General features: G+C 48.2%; 1 protein-coding gene and 1 long non-coding RNA gene across 2 annotated transcripts; both read right to left on the bottom strand.

Annotated features, from left to right (window-relative positions):
• Positions 1 to 8,034: 8,034 nt before the first annotated feature.
• Positions 8,035 to 8,955, bottom strand: LOC125333660. Its single transcript, XR_007206946.1, has 2 exons — positions 8,365 to 8,955; positions 8,035 to 8,200 (listed from the first exon to the last, which is right to left on the bottom strand). It is a non-coding gene; the product is annotated as an uncharacterized LOC125333660 (long non-coding RNA).
• A 5,362-nt stretch (positions 8,956 to 14,317) lies between these two features.
• FAM114A2 (family with sequence similarity 114 member A2) lies at positions 14,318 to 24,747 on the bottom strand. Its single transcript, XM_048319737.1, has 14 exons — positions 24,646 to 24,747; positions 23,327 to 23,532; positions 23,017 to 23,113; positions 22,484 to 22,579; positions 22,077 to 22,189; positions 20,995 to 21,129; positions 20,665 to 20,823; positions 20,187 to 20,310; positions 19,141 to 19,220; positions 18,417 to 18,545; positions 18,053 to 18,192; positions 17,244 to 17,316; positions 16,624 to 16,677; positions 14,318 to 15,897 (listed from the first exon to the last, which is right to left on the bottom strand). Exons 2-14 carry the CDS (start codon positions 23,528 to 23,530, stop codon positions 15,799 to 15,801), a joined length of 1,503 nt encoding a protein of 500 aa, XP_048175694.1. The 5' UTR covers positions 23,531 to 23,532; positions 24,646 to 24,747; the 3' UTR covers positions 14,318 to 15,798.
• Positions 24,748 to 24,751: the final 4 nt, after the last annotated feature.

The following is a 24,751-nucleotide window of genomic DNA, read 5'->3' as shown; positions in this document are numbered from 1 at the left end:
GTAGCAGGTGCCGAGAAAAACAGCTGAAAGCTGGCAACTCTGGAGCTTAGTAGATCAGACTTTATATAAGGATGATGCACATTCCCCAAGGGCTCATTTGTGTGTCCCCAAAAACAATCCAAACCCACGCACACAGTGGAAGAGCTGCGCAGGGAGGGAGATCACCAGCAGGATGTCAGTGCAGGTGAAACCTGTGCCCTGCTGAGGGAGTGGCTGGCAGAGGTTTGGGCTGTGGAGCAGGTTTTGTTTCCTAATGTATCGCAATTACATGAAACAGCTCATGAGTAGTTTTAAAAGCTCAACAACTAAGCATTTTATGTGGGCTTGATAGGCTTCATTGCTTTCTCCGTTATCTTTTTAAGTGATCCCTCCAGACTGGAGAAAGCTCGGATGACATTTGGTAACACTGCCCTGGAAAGCTGAGCATGGCATTAGGGACACCGGTCACCCTGGGAGCACTGGAGTCTGTCTGGGACTCTGCCCAGCAGTGGACATGTTCCACGTCCCCATCTGCAGGGTCAGTCTTTGGTTCTCTCTCCCCGACTCCCAAGGACCTTGCACATCACTTCCCTCAGCAGTTCTCCCATGGGCATTTCTCAGGTGGATTACGCTCAATCAAACCAGATGCTCTCCTTTCATGGTTTAGTTCTCATCATGGCTCATTTTTCCAGCAAAACCTGGCTATTCACTGAAAAAAAAAGATTGCCATCAAGGAGGCCTCACCAGTTTTGCGTCCAGATTACCCCTCAAGAAGGGCACGTTCCTGGCTCCTGTGCTATGAAATGAGGGTGATTTTAGCCACCACAGCCAACAATGCAGCAAAGTGCACAATAACCTGTTTGTGTGGCTCAGCCTGGGAGCAGCAGCCCTTTGCCAGGGACAGCTGCTGTCAGGTGGAGAGTGCAGCATGTTTCACCACCCCAGCCAGTTCCTCTGGGAGACACCGGGCTGTTTGCCTGGGACCTGCCTCATTCTTTCCCTCACCTCCTGATTCACTCCACAACCATGTGTGGGCTCTACAGCGCCTCACAAGCAGAGCAGACGTGCTGCTGCCTTTGCATAATACAGTTTAAAATCAATCAACCATGAAACGTGAGGCCATCGCAAACCAGGCTTCATTCGCACCAGTGTGCAAGAACATTTTGTTTTCTTCAATCCATCCAGAGCTGAGCTGGTTCAGAACTCCAAATGCTTTCTCTTGTCACTGCCGTGTTTGTGCTGACTCAGTACATAACTGTAAAAGAAAAAAAAAAGCTTTAAATGCTTAATGCTAACCATTCTGCTGGCCAGATGAGAACTTCACGTGTTTCATAACACAGGACAGATCGCACTGTGTGTAGGAACTACTTGCAAAGCACAATAGCGCTTTTTTTTTTTTTCAGTTTAGAGGTGGGAAATAGCCCAGGGTCAGTGCTGGGTGAGGAGCTCCAGGTGTTGCTGCAGCTCCTCCTCTGGCTCCCAGCCACATGTCCGCTTGTGCTTCGACTCCAGCACAGCCTCATTAATGTGGTCCAGACTGTTGACAGCCCAGCATGGGGATCAGGGATTTCTCACCAGCTGTGTTTGCTCATTTTTAGTGCATAAATATTTCTTGCAAACATTGACACTTGTTTTTGACACGTTAGGGTTTAAGGAGTAGCTCTGAGGTGACAGCACCTTCCCAATGTTGCCTTTTTTTGTTCAGAGAGGAGGCCTGCATGCTCCTTAGGGTGTCTTCAAAGGCACCAAGCACTTGTAAACAGGAATACGCACCCTGAATGTCATGACCCCTTTTCCACACTGCTATCCCTGCTCTACCCACCAGCTTCCTCCAGCACCATCAGACCTGAAAGTCCTGTTGCACAGAGGTGAAACAAGTTCTCCCATTTCTAAATCCACAGAAGGAGGCAGGCAAAGTGTCAGCATCCCAGCCGAGGAGGGGGGAGTGTTGCTATCAGCAAGGGCCACTCGGGGCTCACAGTGCCATGTCTAAGGGCCAGGCAGCCTGCTGGGTGATCAGGCGAAGAACCAAAGCCAACTCCAGCCTCAGCACCTGTGCAGACACACTTGTGCCCCAGCAGTGCTGCACCTGGATCCTGGCTGTCTGCAAGCCTTGAGAGTTGGCCTGAGGAATTATTTTTACACCTCAGTACGTGCATATAACATGCAGCGAGTTATTTGCATCATCCCTCCTTCCCCCCCCTGCCCAAGCCGGTCAACAAACACATCAGCTTCCTGGAATTTTTGCTTTCTTTACATCATAGTATTTCTAGATCCAGGATGTTATTCAACCACCACGTTTCCCCAACTGCCACACGTGATTCAAAGCCAGTCCTGGGAAGTGGAGCAAAAGGAAGTGGAAGCAGGTGGTGTGGGAGACTCTTTGTCCTCAGCTCATCTTTTGTAACCAGCACTTTTGCTCTCAGGTCTCTGTGTGCAGTTAGGGGAGCTGCTCCAGGCCTGGTTTTCTCTTGGCAGAGGCAGGCAGATTACCACACTGCTCCATGAGGTTTGGGATTCAAGTTCTGCACTGTGCTGACCGGGCATTGGGCAGGAAGCAATCATATAAATTACATGGTATTGTTCCCAAGTCCTGAAACTGCTGCTTGAGAGCTCAGAGGGGTCCTGACTCTCAGTACGGAGGATCAGATGTAAACAGGATCGGGGAATTAAGAAAAATTTAATATTTTTTCCTTCTGACTCATACAGGCTTTGCCTGAGGCAGCCTCATTCCTAGAGAAATGAGTTGACTTTCACATGGATTGGTGGGACAGAGAGCTGCAAAGTCATTATCTCGTTGTTCATGTAACTAGGCTTATGCCTGAACTTCTGGAAACTGGAGAGTCACACTGAGAGAGCCCAGATCCGTATTTGGCTCATTTTAGTCTCTTGAGCCAAACATCTTGGCAAAGAGGTTGGCAGAACATTATCGCTCAGTCCTGGAAGCAAGGCCCACATGAAATGGATGGGGATGTCTTTTTTCACAGCATGGGCAGTCATGTACAAACCACATCCCACTGAGAAAAGAACACAAAGATCAGGACTGTCTCCATTATCCCAGGGGAAGCCCTAGGATGGGTGGCAAGACCATGGGCTGTGGTGCAGGGTGCTATAAGCTTGCCTTGATGCTTTGCAATTGTTTCATTGGTACTTCAATTGAAGCTGAAGATCCTCCATCTACAGGAGATCCCAAGGAGGAGCCCAAAGTCAGCACGGCTTGTTCAGCACCACCTAAACCCATGGATTACATAACAAAGTGATTAAAGGAGGAAAAGTCATAACAAGCCAGCTCTCTGATGACAGCTTTACATTGCAGCAAGGTCCACCACTTCCAAGGAGATTGGTGTCCAGAGGGAGCTGCATCCCAGTGGGCCAGACGTGGAGGTCACATCACCCACTTAATCTTCTGGATGGGGAGAGCAGATTTGTAATCAGTCTTTTCTACAGGGTCAGACAGAAGTTGCCAACTTCACAAACCGCTGTGTGTCCATGTGCCTCACCTGTGGCCGGGAATGACGCCATGGTGGCCCATCACTGCAGCTGGGGACTCTCCAGCTGCCCTGCACCGTTCACTCACCAGCTCCTGTGGCCTTGGCTCCTTGCCCCAGCAAGAAGCGAGTACGTGCTGCCTCCCTCATTTCTTCCTTTTTCCACTCTTCCTGTGTAGCTCCCACCCACCTGACAGAGATGCCAGCAGGGCTGGCGGGCACCCAGCGCTGCCTTTTCGCTTTGCCAGAGGAGGCTGCAAGCGGCAGCAGGTGGGCTCTGCAGATGGCAGAGCCTCTCTGCAGGGATGCCTCGGTGCTGTCAGGCCAGATCCAGGGTCTGACTCCCTCATCCTCTGCCCTGGTCTTTATTCCTTCAGCTCCAGCATCTCCACCCCCACTGGTGATAACTCAGTGTCCTTGCTGAGGACAGAAGAGCTCTTGCAAAGCCAGGGGCTCAAATTCCATCTAAGAGCCATGTCTGACCGTGTGGAGAATGAAGCACCTTGAAGTCTCAGGGAGAAATGCAGAGGGCTTCTGCAGTTCCCCTTCCCCTCAGCCAGACAGAATGAAGCCCTAAACATGCCCTGGGCTGGATTTCAGGCAGGATGAGCAGCCCTGTGTCTCTACCACAGTTATAAATAGCTGCCTGTGGGCTCCTGGCCTGCTCACAGCAGTGGTGGCCTGGGCAGAGCTTTCTGCTCGAGGAGCAGACAAATATTTCTGTCTGTGCCTTTTTGTTCCACAGGCTGGCTTGCCTCCACCTCTGCTGCACTTTGAACAGCAGGTGAATCATGTTTGGGTAAGCCAGTCATCGCCCCGCCGCCAGCTCCTCCTTTCATAACGCACAGATGTCACGGCTTTTAAAGAGGTCAGGTTGTAAGTACTCAGAACATTTGTCACCCAGAAACCTGTCCTGGTGGATCTGCCAGAGCAAACTGCAGGTTTTCCTTCACAAGAAGCCTGGCACCATTTCACTGTGGGGTTTAGGAAGGTATTGCAGCGAGGTTTGGGGAGTAAGGAGCCTGCTCTGCTCCCCTGAAAGAGCAAATGCAGAATCCTAGAGAGGTTTGCAAGGGAGAGAAAGGTTCTGGGAAAGATGGGTATCCTTAGCACCATTTTTATGAAAAGGAATCCCAAGCAATTCAGTGAATAAAGCTCTGCTATAACTTTTAGCTGCTAATTAACATAGCAAAGAGTCTTAATTTACAGATATTCAGAATGAAGGCACAAGTTGTAGAAGGATGCAGCACAGACAGAGGAGCAAGTGTGAGTGCTGTGCAGGGAGCAGGAGCAGGGATTTCACCTTCCAAAACACCCTTCACTTGCATGACTCCAGTTCCATTTGGGTTTTGCTTTTCTTCTTATTCAGCTCAAAAATAGAAGAGTGGTTTCACAGGAAACCTCTGCCCAGCACTCTGCAGAGATTAGCAGATCGTAAGCAGGGCTGCAGGAATCAGCTTTTCTGGGAAAGTCAGGATTTCTAACTGTTTCCACTTTTTAGTGGAATGAAAAAGCAGCTTGAAATTTTCCATGAAGAAGGTCACTTGGGAACAGAGGAAAGATTTCTTTTTGATGTCTACCTTAGAAAGCCTTGTTTCCCTAATAGGACACTTTATATAAAAAAGCCCCTAGATGCAAGATGAAAAGCCTCGTCACAAAATAAAGGTCCAACCTTTCTGTTCTGAAATGGTTGGCATTTATAGAAAAATGTCTTCATTTGGGGGCATCTCTGCATGCAATGGTATAGGAAACAGTTCTTTCTCCACACCTAAACTCTCTTGGCATCTCTGCTGCTGTGAGGCCCCAGCCAGCCGCATGCCATGCAGGATCCCTGCGGGTACCCCCAAATGCTGTGAGCAGGGGCAGCACAACCCCTCCTGCTCCCCAAGGACCAGCCAAAATTATTACATAAATTTGTGTAAACACGACTTGCTAAAGTAACTCCATGGCTGCCAGTTCCTCTTGCTGGTCTTCTTTTCCTACTCCACCCTTCCAGAGCCTGGTGTGATGGGCATTTGGCACAGCTCTGTCCATGCTCCTCTCCGAGCCAGCTGAAGACACAGCAGCTCTAAGGAGCCCCTGGTTGAACCGTGCAGATGCTTCAAGCAAAGGAGGTGGTTAAAACACCCCGGTGAAGTCAGAGCTCAGGCCCGGCAGCGCCTGGGAAGCTGCCGCCTGTCACGTCTGTGGGCAAACACCCATCTCAGCACATCGACGTCATGCTGGGGGACGTGCTCCTCAGGAGAGCTACTGAGCTGCTGTGACTGAAGGTCCTCAGCATCCCCAAAAGCCAGATGCTCCACCTGCCTTTTTGCCTCCTCCACTAAGTGTTTTTAGAGCCCTAATCCCCATGGCTGGCACGAATGTTCATGCTCTACGCCCATTCACGTCGCCGGGCTTCAAGCCAGGGCTGAGATGCAATGAGGAATTAGGAGCACTAGAGAACTTGAAATGGTTTTCACCTCCACAACTTTTTGGGGAAGCTTGGCCAGTTCCAGTGAAGGCAGAACAAGGGCACAGAGAGAGCTATGTGCAGGGCAGGGTGCCAAAGGCAGGACAGAGAACCTCGGCTGCTGGAGGAGACGCCTGGATGTTCACACAGCCAGTCAGTCCCTGGGTGTGTTTGGCTCTTTGCTCTTGTGCCACAGGGATCTGGCTGCACATGGTATATTTGCACAGAGCTTAGTGCAGTGGCCTGAAGCAGGGACTGTAAAACACAAGCAGCAAACGGGAAGACTTTGCCTGGCTCGGCGCTTGCCATCACCCAGCACTGCAGGGAGTGCCCAACGCCCTGAGCACATGACGATGCTGAGATTTGGGGTAGTGTGAGGACATGGCTGTGGGGTCCAGCTGCAGACAGACATTTGCAAGCTCCACCCACTTTGGGAGGTGGGGCACAAGGCACAGAGGACAATTTAAGGGCTATTAGATGAAATACCTGTCAGCTGGAAAGCAGAATCTCACTCCAGTGAGATGCAACACCTCTTGGCTCCAACTGAGCATCTACAGGCAGGCTTGACCTCAGAGTCTGGCACAGCATGCTTGAAAAGTTTCCAACCTTATCTTAAAAAGCAAAGGCAAGGCCTCCCCTTTTCATGTCCAAACACAGAATTTATTCCAAGATGTTCCCATCCTGTAGTAGCATGGCCTGAGGGGACTATAAAATTCTGCAACTCTGTCTACTATTTGGAAGAAGCTTGTGTCTTGTGCAAGAGTCCTGTGTACTTGCACAGGGGAAAAAGTAAAATATGTGAAATAACCCCACACAGGATTATTTTACATTAATGCACCCAAGGGTTCATGAAGCAATAAGGCAGTTAAAATCAATCCTTCCCTGCTGAAGCCAAACCGGCTCATTGAAACCCAGTTTAGCTTTGGGGGTTGTTTGTTTTTCCCATCTTCATGTTTTCCCTTTAATCTTTGTGCTGAATAATTAAGACAACATTCCTCAGCATCTTTCCTGCTGTTTGTTGTGTTTATACAAGAGCTGGCTGCATTTGTTCCACGGAAAGAACATCCAAAGCCACATTCTGTGGTTTCAAGTAAAATCCTCCATGGTGTTGACTTTTAATCTCGAGTTTGCCTGAAATCTGCATTAGTCAAGAAAATACTCATAAAAATAGACTTCTTAAGGAAAACAAAGCAAGGCAGCAACGCAGCAGGGAGAGCTTGGGCTCAAGTTTGCATTGAAGTTTTTATTGATGGTGAGACTTCTGGGCTTGGCCTAATACTGCCGGCAGCAGCAGTGGGTCAGGGTTCTGGTCCTTTGTCTCCCTCTGAGGCCCCTTTTGCTGCTGGCTGGACCCTGCCAGCAGCCTCGGCCCCCACAACGCTCCCTGCCCCCGGTGCGCTCCCTTCTCCCGGTTCTCTCCCTGCCCCCGGTTCTCTCCCTGCCCCCGGTGCTCTCCCTGCCCCCGGTTCTCTCCCTGCCTCCGGTTCTCTCCCTGCCCCCGGTGCGCTCGCTGCCCCCGGAGCGCTGCGGGAACCTTACAAAACAGCCGAGCGGTTATGAAACCCGTGGCCCCGCTGCCAGACGTTCCATCCCCGGTAGATGGCGGTGCCAGCTCATTTTTCCTAATTTTTCCCCCTTAGTTTTTTTCCTGGCGCCGCGCCCGATGCCAGCCCTCGGCGGCTGCGGCGGGGCTGGGGATGCACAGGCGCGGTCCCCGCGCTGGGGTCAGTGCTGCAAAAAGAGAGAGGTTTGTCGGGGTTTTTCCCCGCTATAACTGCTTTCCGTCTGTTTCTGGTGAATTTGAAATCAGTTTTAACAGCTCAGCGCAGCACCAGGCATCTGTTCCCAGCAGACTCGGGCTGCTCCATCCCACAACAGGCGGCGTGGAGGGCGCAGGGAGGATGTTGGTGCTGCCAAATCTGGGGGGACTATGCAGAGCCAGGCAGACAGAACCCCTGGATTTGTCTCCAGAGTCTATCAAGGTCTTGGACAAAACCTGCTCACCCAGGCTCCAGCTCCCCAACTCTTGCCTTTCCTTGACTGTTTCCTTCTGCAGAAGGATGGATGGCAGTGGGTAGGCAGTGTGACTGGATGAACAAATAACATTTCTCTTTGGAGACCACAACATCTTTATTTGGCTAAGAGTGGCCCAGTTGCCCTCCAGCACAAGCTGCTGTTTACATCTCCACCTCCTCGGTGTGCCCAGGGCATGTGCTGCCTCTCCAGCACGGAAAGACTAATCCTTGTCTTCCTTCTCATCATCCTTGGCAATGCCTTGGTCCTGGCGCAGGAACAAAAAGAAAGGGGACAGCATGTGAGGGGAGTGCTGAGTGTCCCATCCCAGATATTTGATAGCATCCACACTGGGTTTTATAGGTGCAAACCCCACAGGGCTGGGGTGCAAGGGGAAGCCAGGCCCCAGCACAGAGCTGGGGGTGAGGTTACCTCCTCCAAGTCACTGTCAGAGCTGCTGCTGCTCCTTTCCTCTTCCCCATCTCCCTGCTGGGGTGAAGAGAGAGGGACAAGCATCACTGAGAACCCTGGCACTCTTTGCTGTTTGGGCTAGAGCTTCAAGTCAGAGTGACTCCTTGTCCTGTGGGTTTCTAGAGCCATGCTTGGCACCACTGGTGCTGCTGTGGAACCTCGTGTGCCCATGGCCCCACAGAGCCCTCCAGGAGCCAAGAGCAAGGATTTCACCGTGTGTGCAGTGCAGGCAGCATCACTGTCCACACCAGCATCCCATTTGGAGCGAAAAAGGAGGAAGAGCTAACTAGGAGTGCTGGGAGCAAAGAGACAGCTGTCTCTAAGTGGAAAGGCCATGGACACAGTGTGATTTCTAGGCTGTGGATGGCATAGCTCCTTCTACCAGGGGCATGGGGTTGCCATGGGTCAGACGTGGCTTCCCTTTACAGCCAGGATGCAAATGGCCCTGCAGAAAACTCCATAATTCCCCTACCTTTTCTTCTTCCTTCTTCCTCCTCTTCTGCTTTTCCTTCTCTTTTTCTCCCTCAGTCTTCTCCTTTTCTTCCTTCTCCTCTTTCTTGTCCTTCTCCTCTCTCTCCTTATCTTCCCGTCCAAACCCTACAGAGGAAGGTTCATTGCCAGCGTGCAGCATCCAGCACACACAAACCCAGCAGGTGCCCCTGGGCCCATACCAAACACTCACATTTCAGGATTGTCGACATTTCTCCAAAGCCAAAGAGCTCTGGGGCACAAGACGGTCACACCTACAGCACAGAGAGGACCTGAAGGAGCAACAGGACAGTGGAGGAAGGTGAGCTTTTCAGGAGTGAAAACATCTTCCTGCAACATTGAACATTCAGTTTTCACAGAGGCTCTGTGCACTTCCAACCCCCCAAAACAGCAGGGAGGGAGATCAAACAATCTGTGGACTGCACAAAAACCAAAAGGACCAGGCCTTGTGCCCACCCAGGCAGCCCCCACTGCCTCTGCCCAGGAAGCAGCAAGTGGAGAGTAATGGAAGCAGAGAAATTTCAGAGAGATGTCTAAACCTCCCACCATGATCAGGTGCAAATTACAGAAATATTTCAAATTAAATGAGGAAGAAACAATAAAGAGCAGGTGTGGGGGCTCCTAGGAATCCCCAGCAGAAAGGAAACCTTCCCTGAGGGAAAGGGTGATGGCAGCGAGGGAGATGGAGACAGCAGCAAGCAAAGGAAAAGCCACGAGCAAGGGTAAGAAAACTCCCAAGCATTGATTAGGTGCCTGAAAGGTGACAGATGAAAAGAAGGGAAAGAAAACAGCTTGGTTTAAAAATAGGAGGCCCAAACAAAGCCTATGAAATAGCCTGGGCAGGTCAAACCCTCCCTCTGATACACAAACAGGGCAGCAGGGGTGAGGGATCAGGTCCCTTCTGCTTGCTGGGAAGAGCAGGATCCTTCCCTGCTGCAGCAGGTAATTAGGAAATAGTTTCTCTTCCAGCCAGTGATGGAGGGATGCAGAATATTAATGCTTCCTTTTAATGGTTTTTAGCCACAAAATTACATCATCTGGTCGGTATTATTGGCCCTTTTGAAGGAGCCAGTCACAGCCTCTGAGCCAATAACATTGATTTGTATTTTCTAGCAGGGTTTTAAACCCCCAGGATGCTGCAGGGGAGCAGGAAGCAGTGGGGTTTGGGGTGGCATCAGGGGAGAGGGAGTTTGGATGGGAAGGAAAGAAGTGTGGGAAGTGACTGATAAAAGATGTAATCAGTGCAAAGTTAAAATCTAATTAATAATGAACAGCAATCTAATTCATCTCCGTAATTAAGAAGTGTAACTACTAATTGAAAATAATCACATTTTAATCTAAAATCATTAAAAATAATCAAACATTAACAAAAAAAAGGCAGCCCCTGGGAAGGGATAGGAGGTGATGCTCTGACCCCAGGTCCTGCTCCCCAAAGCTGCCCCACAGCTCCCATGGTGTGCCCAGCCCTGAATCCAGGAGGATGCCCCTGCCTTGAGTCCTCACTGCCAGAGGGGAGCTGATGGGGAAGGCACAAGGTACACAGAGGTGGACATCAAGCTTTGCGCTAGGAGATGGACAACCAGACCAAAGTCCAGCAGCCAGGGCTGGGAAGGGGTAGTGCTGCCCCAATACATGCCAAAAAATGCCTCTGTGGGGGCTTAAAACCCTTTAATTCCCCCCTGCACCACTACCCCTCTTCCTGGGGACCAACTCAGCTGATTTTCAAGAGTTGAGGTGGGCTCTGAAAAGCTCCTGTCTGGGCGGTGCCACCCAGCACCATGTGCAGCCCCTGCCCTGGGTGCTGGCTCCTGATGGCTGCCAACACTCAGCTTTTTCCAATCCCAGACCAGCAAATCCAGTTTTGCCTGGTCCTCTGGAGCCTCGGCCACCTCGTGTTTTGGGCAGGCAGGTTTGCCTGCCCCAGATGAGCTGGTTTCCTAAATCCCAGGCAGACAAACCAGCAAAACCCAGAGACCAGCTGATGGTCCCCACGGACCAGTTGCAATTGTCCATAGCCAAGCTGAGTATGAGGTGCAGCTGGATCAGACCTCTGGCTAACAGAGCAAACCGATGTGTTCATACCCTTCCAGATGAAGCCTGGATGGCCTCACCCCACCAAGCACAACAGGCTCACAGTGAGCCCACTCCCATCTCAGCCAGGGGACTGTGTCCTTCCCGAAAGGCTCAGGCCCCATTGCCGTCCCCAGGACCACATGGAGCACAAGCAGTCCCAGGGATGCTCCTGCTGCACCCTCATTCACCCTTCCCTCCTGCTCTACTTCTCCAGCCTGTAAAATACACAGGTGAGTCTGTAAATTCCCTGGATGGCACAAGGGAGAAAGGGAAGGGCCTTACCTGAAAGGGAGCTGAAAAAGAAGTGATCTCCTCGATGCCTGGCTGGCAGCAACCAGGGCTCCGGGTATTTGAGTGTTGCGGTCTCCTCCCCAGTCCCACTTTTGGAGCAGAAAAACTGGCTCTGCCATCCGTCACGGACAGCATGTGACACCGGAAACGTGACCAGTCCCATTGGTACCCACAAGAGGCATTGCCTCCAGCACGGGCAGGAACAGAAAGACCTTTAGCAAGCAAGTCAGGGCAGCTCTCGAGGCTGCAGACATCCATAGGGACCAGCCCTGGAACCAGGGAGAGAGCACTGGGGACTCAGTCTGCGAATGTGCTATGGTCAGGACTTCTGCTGGAAGTACAGAAAAGGGGCTTTGGGGGAGGCTTACTGTGGGTGGGAAGTGCCAGGCAGCTCCAGGAGGTCCAGGCAAGGCTGGACGAGACAGAGCCCAGTACTCCCAGCTCCCTCCGATGCTTGTCCTTAACTGCTGGCTTTCACTCCAACCTATCATTATGTAAATACCTGTCAGCAGAGAGCAGTTACCAGCACGTCTAAACACTTGCATAATGTGCCTTCCCTCTAATGCAATGCCCTCATTTCTAACAGCACCAGTATGGATAATAACAGTAACAATAGTGTCAGAAAGGGCCTGTGTACTCAGCTAATTTGTTTTCCCCACCTAATAAAAGGAATTAGCTCTCCCATAAGATTTGCCCCATTTAACGCCTTCAACTCTACAACTAAGTTGCTCCCACAATCATTTTACTTTCATTTACAGTAATTGCAGTGTGCATGGAGCCCCCTCCCACAGAGTGAACCTAACCCTGGGTAACTCATGCAGGGAGCAAGCAGCTCTGCAGAAGTCGCTTGTCCCAAAACCTGGCTGTCTGCCCCAGACCTCCTCCACCACAGCCTGCACCAGCCCCAAACCCAGAGCAAGAGTCCCGTTGCCAGGTTTAGGTCAGAAATGAGGAACGGGTTTAATGTCCAGGGTGGATAAACCCTGGAGCAGCTCAGCCAAGCTGGTGGCAGAGTCCCTGTTGCTGCCCAGGTTACAATCAGTAGCTCTGGTGCTCTTACAGCATGCTTCAGCTCACACACAAATCACTCGGGGAACTCCTGATGCCAGCACTTAGTCTTGGGATAAAAGATGGCAGCAATCCCATCTGTGCCAGGATGACACAGACACCAGGCCAGTGCAGCCAGGCAATTTGGTGGAGATGTGCACACGGAGCACCCTGAAATCCATGGAGGATCTGTTCAGTGTTGGGACCAGCACTGGCATCCAACCCACTCCTCTGAGCAGCTCCTGCCACCTTAGAAGGATCCTCCCCAACAAATACCAAACTTGAGCTTATTTTTAACTGGTGACCTCATTGCTCACTCCCTGCCATCCCCAGCTGGGCTCTCAGTCTTTTGATGCCTCCAGCACCCTCCAGTGAGAGCAGCCCAGGAGACAGCCCTGCCATTGCTCTCTGGACACGAGGACACAAAGCATCAGCCAGGGAACTGGCACCATCCTGACCATCAGGCCAGGCTGCAGCCACCAACATCTTCCAGCACACGGGTGGCTGCTACCCCCAGCAGGACAGCAGAGTGGCAGCCAGGGACACCTCCAGGTCCCAGCCCACAGACTGCACAGGCTCTGCTCTCACCCTGCAGCAGGCACAAAGCTGCCCTTGAAGGAGGGAAAGCACCTGCAGCCAGCACCCAAAACACCAGTGCGTGATAACCTCGAGCTGCTGCCGCAGGAGACTCCCAGCAAACATGGATTAGCACAGTACAGGCCTCTTATGTCCTTTGTTTCTGTGTCAAGGAGCCTTTGACTACAGAACACCCATCTCTGCTTGAGTCACATCATCACAGACCACTCTTTATTTTGGATTCAACATACACACCTGAGAAGGAAATGCCAGAGCACTCCTCCTCCTGCCACAAGCTCCCCCCTTCCTGCCTCTGAGTCAGGCCCTTTAATTTGTGCTGTGGGTGACCTGGGACAGGTGTCCCTTTAGGCAGGGCCACCAGTGGCAGCAAAGCTGCTGCTTCTTCCAAATGAAGACAACTGCTCATCCTGCCAGAGGTTCTGCTGCTACTGAACATGCATGTTTTAATAATGGAAAATGAGTCCCTGGCAAGGTGGTTGGACAAGGCCTGGGAGCACATCCCCAAGCCCATTGGAAGACCAAGCCTTTTTTATGTTTTAAACCCTTCCACAGCAGCTGCCAGGAAGCAGCTTCTACAGCTGCAACTAACAGAAGCACTCCCAAGGAGAGGAAACAATCGTGGAAGGCTTTTTTCCCCCCTCCAAGTCACTGCCAGCATCTTAGCTGCCTCTTATCTATTCTCAGCCACCTCTCACCTCCCCAAACACTACCAGAAGGGCTCAAATTACTGTCAGCTCTCATTAGGTTCACACGGAAGGCAAGGCCAAGCAGGAAGACCTCCAGACAGTTGTATGCTGAATTCTGATGAATCCTTTGGGTAGAAAGATTTCAGCAACTGTGGAACTGTTTTTGTTGTCTATCTACTGCAGTCCCTGCACTGGCACACAAATGAAGCTGGTGCACTTTTGATTATTGGCTGCTATAACAAAATCCAGGTGGGCACATGACCGAAAGAATTACTGTCTGCATGTTAAAAACAAAAAATCGCCTCATTTCCTTTAATTATTAAACTACTCTACACTAAAGCATTGCAGGTTGGTGGAATTTATCTGCACAAAAGCAGCTGCTGCTTCGTAAAACCCCATTACCTTTATTTCTTCTCTTCTGATATTTCTGTACATTTTGGCTTTTTGGCAGGAGCAAAGCTGCCTTTTTGCACTGACACAGGAACTGGGAGCTCATCTGTGGGAGCTCTCACTCCCCAGCCTGTGTTCAGAGCACTCTTTCCTGCCATGAGAAAAATTCCAGCTGTCCTGGCCCCAGAGCTGCACCCAGCTCTGCTCCAAAAGATGCAGTCAGGGCTGAGAAAAAAAACCTACTGTTCTTTTATTTCATTCATGCCCACTGCTACCTGATAGCTTTTAAGTGAAACAGTTGTTAAAACAAATCCTTTATTTAATAATGCTACCAACCAAAAGAAGAAAAAAATAGATTTTATTGTAGTGCAGATTTTTTTTACCCCAGACACACTCCTTTCAAGTCCAGTTTAAGGATTCAAGGAAAAGCTCTCCCTTTAGAGATCTAACCAGTCTAACCATGACTAAGGCAGGGCTTTTTCCATATATACAAAATCAGAGCATTAGCCAAAAGGTATTCTAATACAAAAAATACTTCTCTACTGCACAACTAGAGCAGAGGAATGTTCTAAACCTTCAGCATAGCAGAGATGTGCAAGACCTGCTAAAACCCAGAGGATTTTCAAAAGGGGATTTGAGCACCATTGTTACCAATGAGCAAGTGCAGAGGCAGGTGTGACACTCAGTCACCTCTGGTTAGCTATTATGGACTTCTCGAAAATCCATTCTAGCTGTGCATTTCTGCTCTTGTGATTCCAACAGAGGCTGCTGCCTCCCCATGGGCAAGCTCAAAAGATAAAGGAACAAAGCAGGGAACTTGCACAGCACAAAGAAACAGATACCATACGTGGAGCAGCTTCTGAGGCAAATTAGGACTCTACTAACAGGGCCAAATTGCTTCCTCTCTCCCTACTTTAATATATACCTTCCAAGAAGGAGTGTTGCATTACAGTGTTTTTCCACAGAAAGAGAAGACAAGCAGTATGTGAGTCTGTGAACAGCCTGTGGCTGACATGTCAAGCTGCACTGAAAAAGGGGAATCGTCCTGCTGAATTCTCTCATTAAATTGCCCAAACACGAATCAATCCCTTTTAGTCAGTTCTCATTTACTGCTATAAAGCCAAGTACCTGCATTCTCAGGGCCAGATCAGCATTTTCCCAGCTCATGCTGAAGCAAGCACAGCATGAGAGAATGAGAAACAGCCCCCTGGTGAGAGTCCCTGTCCCACATGCCTGACACAATACAGATATCTTCAGGAAGCTGAGCTTCTCTTCAGCAGCAACAGCTTGATCAGGAATCCTCTCTGCTCTATTCTGCCCCGTCTAGGAACTGCAAGGTTCATAATCATAAAAATTTGCCTTTTCTTGCACCTCCTATCCAATATTCACTTTGACACAAATGCAGAGCTATCAGGAACCCAATTATGTCTGACTTAAAAATCACACCATGATTTTAGCTAACTAACTAGCCAGCTGCTACTCTTCTCTTCAGCACTGGAGAAGCTCTCTGGACTGTGAACACAAAGAGCTTGTTAACACATACAGCAGAGAGATTTCGGTGAAAAGATACAGACAGTCCATGAAACAGAGAAGCAATCTGCACTTTTAGTCTGTCACATTGTCCACCAGCCTGGACTATGCTAATCACATCTCTCAGTGTGCTGTAAGAGCTGTCATTGCCAGTCTGCACTTAATCACCATTCTTGCAGCAGCAGTGAACAGAGTTCATCTTTTTCCCTTCAATAAGAGCCATTACATCATTCTCCAGCATGGAAACTATGAACTGGGAAGGTCAAAAAGTTCTTAATTAGAAGGATTTTTATTACTGTGATAGTTCCGTTCTAGCCTCAATAAGAGAGATCTGCAGTACAGGCAGCAAGAGCTGGAAGGCATCTTGGATATAGGAAGCACTGTTTGAAGCCTGTAAAAACAAAAACCAAAATACACATGTGAATAAATACGCTACCAATCAGCTTTACTCACCACATACTCATTTCAAACAGCATTGATTATTGCACAGAAAAAACAGAAGCCTAGTGCTTGCTGGATTTTAAAGGATTCATTCCAGAAATCAATTTTATATCAAGTTTTTGAGGGGCTTTATGCCACTAGGCAAAAAAAGCAACTGGCTTAAAGACTGCCAAACAAGATCAGTTCCAATCCAAATGTAGGATACTGTTCTCAGTAAGAGAAGAAAAGTGTTTATTTCTAAGTGAAGCATAGCACGCTGTGGCAGGAAGGAAGAACACACCAACATGAAACACCCCTTTTTACCACACCTCAGAGCTCTGCAAGCATTGAGAACCCACTTAACATTAAGGAAGTGTTGGGACTCTTGCATGCTAATTTCTGAACTTGTCTAAGGTTTGACTTTGGACATTTCAATTCTAAAAATGCAGACTGCTGAATTTAGTATGTGTCTCCTGACCCATCATAACTGTGAGCTGACACTCACTCCTCACTAAGTAACTCATCTCTTGTGCAAACCTACAGACATTTATCAAAACTTTCACATTATTAGACAGATAAGCACAATTTTAGACCATGGGTTAGAGGACTTGGCATGCATAAGGATCCTGAAGTGGGAAGAACCAGCATATCTATTTTTAAAGTATTAGCTTAAAGTTTTAATGTTAGCATAACTGACCTCCAAAAACACTCCAGTGATTAAGGGATTAAGCACATCTGCTTTCTCTTTGACCTGCAGAGATCAGACATACATTATCCTGATCGAAAATTTGATCACATTTCTTCAAGCAAGATAAAGCTAAATCCCCAGTAAGTTTAAAACCACCACTGCTCCTGTAACTAGAGGAAAGCTAAGCCACAAGCTCAGCAGCCTTGTAGCATGCAAATAAGAACAAAGTAACCTGCATGTGGCCAGCACAGGTTGGGTATGAATACACATCACACCTTCAAATGAGCTGGGGACAAGTGGAGAATCCAGAGATGATGATACAATCTTCAGTAACACCCGAGTGCTTTGGAAAACCCACAACAGGCTCACAAACCTTTTTTGCCTCTGTCTCCTTAACACTGTGAGCATCAATTCCCACCCCCCACTCAGTGCCAGGCTGAATGCAGCAGGAGCCTCTCAAAAACTCAGCTGCCACAGTTTGAGGAACCCTGGCCTAGAAGATCAGTTCACAGGGAAAAAAACCTGCATATGTAAACACGCAAAAACAAAAAAGCACTTCATGGCAAAGATCCCAAGGCTGTTATCAAATAGCCACATCTCATTCCTAAGAACTGTGGTGTAACTCTTACCCCTGCAGTTGTTAAGCACGTTGTGAACTCTTTAGAGAAAGCTGACAGTTCTTTACACAGCATGATCGTCAGTCTGTGGAGGAAGACAGGGAAAAAAAGGAAGTAAACACAGTCCTCAAGATGAAGTTTCTTTCTGCATTCCTCTAAAACATAAATGCCTTGTTTCCATGCTTATTAAATTAAACCAAAATCGATATAGAACATATAAATGGTGCATGAAGATTCAGAAGTTTCCCCAATAAAATAGAGAGTGGAAAGATGGGGAAATAAATAATTAAAGCAGAAGATCTTAAAGAGCACTCAGAGGACAGACACATCCATTCCAGAAGGAACAGTACTAACTTGCCTTTTTTTACTGGCAAGTATCATTTTCTGAATTAGAAAGTACTGCACATTTCAGACACATGCCAAGTGTCTCCTGTGCAGTAATTTTGCTGTCTCATGTACCAAGCATACTAAATGATTAACAGAGAGGTGATCAGGAATCACTTCTATACAACTGCTTTGTCATGTTTTAAATCTCTGCCTACTGACTAGCACAAACTTAGGGCAAATATTCTTCTAGGTTACACAAAGCTTTCAAGAAGGGTTTCCTTTTTCTTATCAAGAAATGTCTTTAAGCTGGAAAGAGACAGCTGAGTTCTAAAAGACAATGATGCCACCCATCACAAATCCACAAATTTGCCCAATTCCCAAATTTAAACACCTATGCATTATTCAAGAACCCTGCATTGCATGGATTTCCAAAGAATTATTAGACAGTTTAATCAGTAATTATATGCTATCCATTTACTGAGAGATGCACTCACTGTGAAAGGGACTTGGCTCTGTTTGTGGCTGTCACCTCCTGTTTCTGACCATAGAGAAACAAAGCTGCAGTTTTGTGAAACATTTCAATGGAGCAGGCTGTCAGTTCTGCCAGGCTTCTTATGGCAAATGCATGAATGTCCTGCAAGAGTGACAAAAATTCCCCATACCATACAGAAACTAGCAGCTTTTATTATTTAAAACAAGTCAATTACACACCATACTATCACACTCTGCCCTTTCTTGACCTCAGAACCCACACACCCTGTGTGTAGAAACCCATACCCCCTGCGAGTCACAACTGCAACTCAGCAGCCAGATAAACATTCTGCAGGCAAGTATTCTTTTCCTTGATTACTCAGTTACCTCTACTGATTTCTTAGTATCCTGGTCACCATCTCTGGATTCTACTTCTTGGTTTTCTTCACTTTCTTTTTCTTCTTTAGAAAGACTGCTGTTGAATTGTGCTATCCACTCATGAGCAGATGTCCTCACCTGTAGCAAGATGTGCCATAATATTTAATGACTGGAATGAAGCCCCCCCTGCACACAAGACAATGGAGTATGGGCCCTCTCCAGAGGAAAGAACCAGCTACAACTCCTTTCAAGCTTCTGAGAAGAACCAGGACAAATATTCCCAGTGCCTTCAGGATTTTGCAAAAGTTTGGCTGCACTGATGTAGTTGAGGACAGCTGTTTCTCTAGCACCAGGGGCTGGAGTTTACCAACAATTAGAAACATGTCTGCAGAATGCTGCTGCCACTTGGTGGATCTGAACGGTAGTGAAATGATGGCAAGAAAGGTGATTCTTCTTCATACCAGCTCCTGAACACAGTAAAATCAGGTGCTTTGTACCAAGAGGAGGCCTTCAGTTCATGACCATAGGTTTTTTCACTGTGGTGGCTGAAGGTTCACATGATTCTGCCCCATAAGGTTAAAAGAAAAGGCCCATCTCCTTTGCCTACCATTGCCAAAAGATCTAAAATATAGCTTGTTTTCATGCACTTGATATTTTCACAAGCAAAGCAGGTGAAGAGAAGCTATTCCAGTGAGGAAACTCTCCAGCTTTTAGAATATGGAAAATAACTCACCGTGATCACTTTTTCTGGCTTGGAGGAGATGTGCAATTCTGAAAACAGCTCTGTTACTTCTTTTGTGAACTCCTCGTCTCCTAAAGGACAGGAAAGGTTAAAGAATCCACACAAAGGACAGATTCAGGCATAAGCAGCACTTCAGTGCACACCTAGTGCTGCACAAGTCTGTCAACTGTTTCCTTTATGTCTCTTTGAATCATCACCTCAGGCAAAGACATATCAAACCCAGTCTTTTCAAATACAATTTCTAAGGTAAGTTCTGCAAAGGTGGAGACATCAGTGCCTGAAGGTTAGTTCTTGCTTTCTCAATTCTGGTTTTGTAGCTAAGGTAACTCCTTTTTTTTTTTTCTTTTTTTTAACAGGCAGCCTTTTATAACACACTAACTTGCACATCACCTTGGAGAGTGTGAAATATCACTTAGAACCTATGGTTCTCCTATTATATATGGCACAGCAGATGTGAGATCCATTATGTGCAAATATAAAAGATACATTAAATGTTGAATGATAGCAAGTGCAGGTGTGTAAGCCCTCCCTGATGAGCATTTAGGTAAAAGCAAGGCAAGAAATTTACATTTAAATCCATGTAATTCTCAAGAATCAGGGCTCTTGTGTGCAAAGGTACCTCTGAATCTTTTGCTCTGTGTGGCTAAATCTCATTTAATAAACAAATAAAAAGCCTTTTTGCTTTCCTGCATGCTGGACAACTCTGTTCACAGTTTTTCCTTCCTGGTCAAGGAAACCCACTCTCTCTCTGAATTTGCATCTTGGCTCAGGGTCAGTTTTATGAACTGCCCATGAGTCAAACAACTCTAATCGTGCTCTGGCAAGAAATCACTCCTGCTATGGAATTACTGCACAGCAGCTTTACAGAGATGAAGGGTGTTGCTACCTGTCATGCCCCTGGACACAGATGGCTTTAGGATTAAACATCCATCTAAAGAATAACTTAAATTTGGCATCATGGCCATTGCTACTGATCAGGGCTGGCTGGTTCTGCACTGAGGACCAGCTTCTCTTCTCAGAACCTGGGGCTCTCTTACCCTTCTTTTCTTCCTCTTCTTCTTCAAAGAATTCAGGTAAAGAAAATGCTTCTTTGAGTTGTTCCATTTCCTCCTGCAGTGTGTCCAACTTCTCTCCAGAAAGGGCATTCAGAACTGCTTTCACCTGGTTAGGGGCAGCACAGCCAAAGAGAGAATCAATAAATCCATCCAATAGGATGGAAAAGGCAGGCCAAGGCAGCAAACGAGTGGGTGTGAGGAGAGTAACTTGAGAAAAGTTGTGAGACCTGCAGGAACTGAGGTTGGCTGGGGTAAAGGGAATGGCTTTAGGAGCTGAGGACAGGACAAACTGCTCCCAAGGTAAACACCAGATCCTAATGCAAGGATCAAAGTGAAGTCCAGTAATCATTTTACAGCAAGTTCTGAGCTGAGCACTTGCATGTCTATACATATATTTCTAATCCTTTTTCCCCTGTTCAGCTGAACTCAGAATAGAAAGCAAAATGCTCAAGGCCATTACCTTTGATTCACTCTCTCTGGAAAGCATCTCCAAGGCCTCCAGATGTGAAAGACCCTGAAACTCATCAAACAGTAACCCATAATGGGCTTTCTTCTCAGTAGCCATGGTAACCTCAGTAGCTGTCTGCTGCTCTTCTTTCTCCTTTGCCTCTCGTAAGACCTGAAAAAGAAAAGTAGAGACCTCGTGACAGTGTCAGGAGATAGAGAATACAGGAGGAGAAGGCTTTTGGCTCAATAGCAAAAATGGTTGCTTAATGAGAGGACCCCTTCCACAAAGGAAGGGAGAAGACATGAGAGAAACCAATGAGGTGCTGATAGGGAACTGCTGTACCTGAGATAACGTGGAGGTTCTGTTTATCAGGCCCTTTGTTTTTTTGAATCCAGGGTCTCCCTCAGCTATTACATCCATTGTCTTTTTCCCGATGAATTCCAAGGCATCCAGACCTCCACTAATAACACTTTTACCCTAGGAATCAGATTTGGATAAAGACAGCACATAAAACTCAGAGATTACACAACAGAAGAAATTGAATTGGGAGGGTTTTATCAGCAATCTTACGCTGGGCACTCACAGAAAAGCCAAATTGGTCCTTTCCACCCTGAAATTCAACCCTAGTCATCACAAAAAGAGCAGCAGGACATGGAAAGAGCCACAACACATTACCACCCAACAGCACCCAGACAGCTGCAGCAATCTGATGGGAAATACATTTTTAGTTGGTGAAGAAGCTGGTTCTCAGCACATTGCAGTATTTAGTTCTCATCCTTCCAATGCGAAAACACCACACCTGTGGATTTTGATTGCTAACTTTTGTTCAAGCCTTAAAAGCAGAAACAGAAGGCAGCTTTCCATCTGCAGCTCTTTCAGATTCCCAGGCAAATTGACAAGACAGCAGATCACAAAAGCAGTTTCCAAGGGTAATGGCTTCCTTTGAAGTGCATTTCTCATGGTCACAGGAGCAAGCTGATTTCCAAGCAAATTGGGCTAGTTTCACAGAGGTGTTTGAAGAGGAGAATGGATTTCATCTCCAGACAGTTCTGTGGAAATCAGTGGAAACACTCCAGGAATGAGTCTGACCCTGCATTTACCTGAACGCTCCAAAGGCAAGGCGCAGAGATGACAGAGTACAGAGGTGACATGCACAGAAATGCATACTCTGCACAATCCACCGTTAGGATTGTTTTGCTATGTACAAACACCCAATACAGAACTATCACAATTCAAGACATTTTTCACATTAGGTGCCAGTTAGAAGCAAGGCCCAGGATAAGGTTTGTCTGAGTTGGAGGAGTTTCTCACCACATATCCCACAAACGTCAAAATTAAGTTTCCTCTTACAATGTTTCAGATGAAAGGCCAAAACCCCAAAGCTCCCTTAAACCCATTTTCTCCCACACTCCCAACTCACTCACTGTGCTTTGGACAGCAGTAGAGATGGTTGATAAAACTTCAAGAGCCCCAGCAATAGGGAAGGAGCTGCCATCATCCGCTGCATTGGCATTGCTGCCAGCAGGATTCTCACTTCCTGCATTAGAAGGCACAGAATTAACTTCCTGACTTCCAAAAACAAAACTAGACCCTGTCAGCCACAGAGTGGAGAAAACCAACAGACACCAAATATCCGCCAGGAGCAAGCCTACAATTCAGATTATTTTCCTTTCTACTTTTCAGAGCTAACAGAACGAAGCAAGAGAGAATTATTTTAATGTTTTTATTATCTATCTCAAGGTGCAAGGTGCAGAGTAAGGTGATGTCATTTTGGGGCTGATTATCTTATGAAAAACATTTCAGGGTTGTTCTTATGCAGTACAAAACTGACCTCTTGTAGCGTCTTTAGACTCTGATGAGATTTCACTAGGACTGGGGATCCCAAGGGTTGTTTCTGCTTTTTCTATGACATTTGAAATTCCTTGACCTAGAGAAGACAGAAATCAGAACAGAAACAAGATTAGAGCTGCATATTCTTTTTTATTATTCTGGACTCCTTCTGCTCAAAACAGTTTAACCAGCACTGAAACCTCCTTCTATCCAGCTTGCCTACCAATGTAATGAACCAAGGTTTCATCTCAGCTTTTAAATGAAGTTGTAAATATTGGCTGAATACCAGTTTAAAATACCAGGTGAAAATTACACAAACGCCCTAAAAACTTGAAAGTTCTGTCTGTGCATTATCTCCTATCTCACTGTCCCTTTTGGTACAAGCTTTTCCCATTACTTGAACAATTCTCTCGACATTTTTCCAATAATGGCTGCTATAACTGAAATCCCCTTCTCTAGAAACAAGTTCTAAAGCACCAGCTTGAGACACAAAACATGATTAAAATATTTATCAAATACCAGAAAGAGCCTTACCTACAGTAGCTACGGTAGCAGACGCAGTTGACAGAAGAGATTTCCCCCAGCTTCCCCAGTAGCCCCACCCTGTCTGAACTGCAGGAGGATCTGAGACCTTTAATGAAGAAAAACAGAAGACTGATGCAGGCATTATGGTGAGGAAAGGAACAGAAGCAGACTGTGACATGTGGCTTTTGTGCGGCTTTTTCATTTCAGAGAACAGCAATGTGAATTTTCAGAAAGGAGTGGGGCTTATGCTCAGAGTTCTCCTGTGCTCAAAGCCATGAAATGTGAAGTCACATCATTTTGAGCAAGCACAGGAACATACCTTGATGGTTTCAGCTGCAGGCTTTTCTGTGGCAGCAGGCTGGCTTGGGGGCTTGGGTTCAGGTCTTTTCCGAGTCACAGGCACAGTCTCTTGTTCTCTCCTTTCCCTGCTCTCAGAGCAGCCAAGTTCCTCTGTCTTCTGTTCATTTTCATCTTTGTAAGAGGTTTCTTCTTTCAGATTTTCACCACTGTCTTCCTCAGACATGACTACAAACATCCATAGAAAGCAAAGCAAATTAAATAATCACTCCCTTGCACTTTGACATTAGTTCAAGAGCATCACATTGGTGTTTTAAATAATTAAACACAACAATGTGGCCACGCATACGCACATGTGTGTAGACTAAATTATGTCTAACTAGAAATGTCATACTTGGGAGACTAAAGTCCCACAGGGCCACGTGGCTTTATCTAACTGACACACCCTCTCCGCAGGGAAAAAAACAGTTTGCTAACTCTGGAAAACAAATGACGGTACGATAGGGCCTCAGATAATCAAATCATTACATGTTCTACCAAAATAAAAGTGAACACAAGTCGCTTGGGATGGCTGCTTTGAGGAGTGTAGGATACAAATGGGGACACAGAGAGCTGAGCAGGCAGGGAGGCAGCGACTGGGTCACTTCTGTACTCGGGGATGAGCACTGCAGGGCACGAACACCCCCCCGAAGCTGCGATGTGCCCCAGCTGCCACAGCAGCCGCCCCAGCACCGCGGATCGGGGATGGGGAGCCCATGAGCGGGGCTGTCACGCTGCTCCCGGGGCCCACGTGTCACCCGTGCGGGCTCCTCTGGCAGCAGCTGCGGGTGAAGTGACTTGCAGGTGCCAAACCGAGCACCCCAGAGCTCCCGGGATCGCACTGGGGCGACGCCGTGTCCTCGGCCAGGCGGTCACTGATGCAATCGGGGCAGCTGCCCCCGCCACGGGGCAGCGATGGCTTCAAGCGAAGGAAAGGGACAGCTCGGGGTGCGGCTGGGGACCCCCACCCCATCTGCCCAGGACTACCGGGATCCCGCAGCGACCACGGCCCCCAGGTCACCCCTGCACCCTCCCCGCCCCGCAGCCCTGGAGGCCTCCCTGTGCCTCCGCTTCTCCGGGAGACCCCCGAAGTCCCATAACCCCCACCTCGGGCTGCCCCGTGTGGCACCCCCAGGTTCCCTAAACCTTCCCGTGGGGCTCCTGCTGCACAAGGAGCTCGCCCGGTGTCCACACCACCCCCCCACACACGGTGCCGCCTGCCCCACAAGGCACCCCAAAGCGCCTCTCCCCGCGGGGCTCCCTGTGCCCCGCAGAGCCCCCTGAGCCTGTGCCGCCCCTCACCGTCGGCGCTCGGCGCGGCCCCCGCGGCTCCGGGCGGACCGTGACCAGCGAGGCCGGCGCAGAGCGGCCCCGGCGCTGCCCCGGAAGCGGCCTCAGCCCGGGGAAG

Source organism: Corvus hawaiiensis, chromosome 15, assembly GCF_020740725.1.
Source record: "Corvus hawaiiensis isolate bCorHaw1 chromosome 15, bCorHaw1.pri.cur, whole genome shotgun sequence".
Classification (NCBI taxonomy): Eukaryota; Metazoa; Chordata; class Aves; order Passeriformes; family Corvidae; genus Corvus; species Corvus hawaiiensis.
Note: the sequence above shows the minus strand (reverse complement) of the source record. Positions and strands in the feature narration are given on the sequence as shown.

Excerpts from the sequence above, each read along its gene's own strand:
- FAM114A2 (XM_048319737.1), bottom strand. The coding sequence starts at position 23,530 with ATGTCTGAGGAAGACAGTGGTGAAAATCTGAAAGAAGAAACCTCTTAC. Across the intron at positions 21,130-22,076 it reads CTACTGCTGTCCAAAGCACA|GGTAAAAGTGTTATTAGTGG; the intron begins GTGAGTGAGTTG and ends TCTGATTCCTAG. Across the intron at positions 18,546-19,140 it reads AGCCAGAAAAAGTGATCACG|GTGAGGACATCTGCTCATGA; the intron begins GTGAGTTATTTT and ends ATCTTGCTACAG.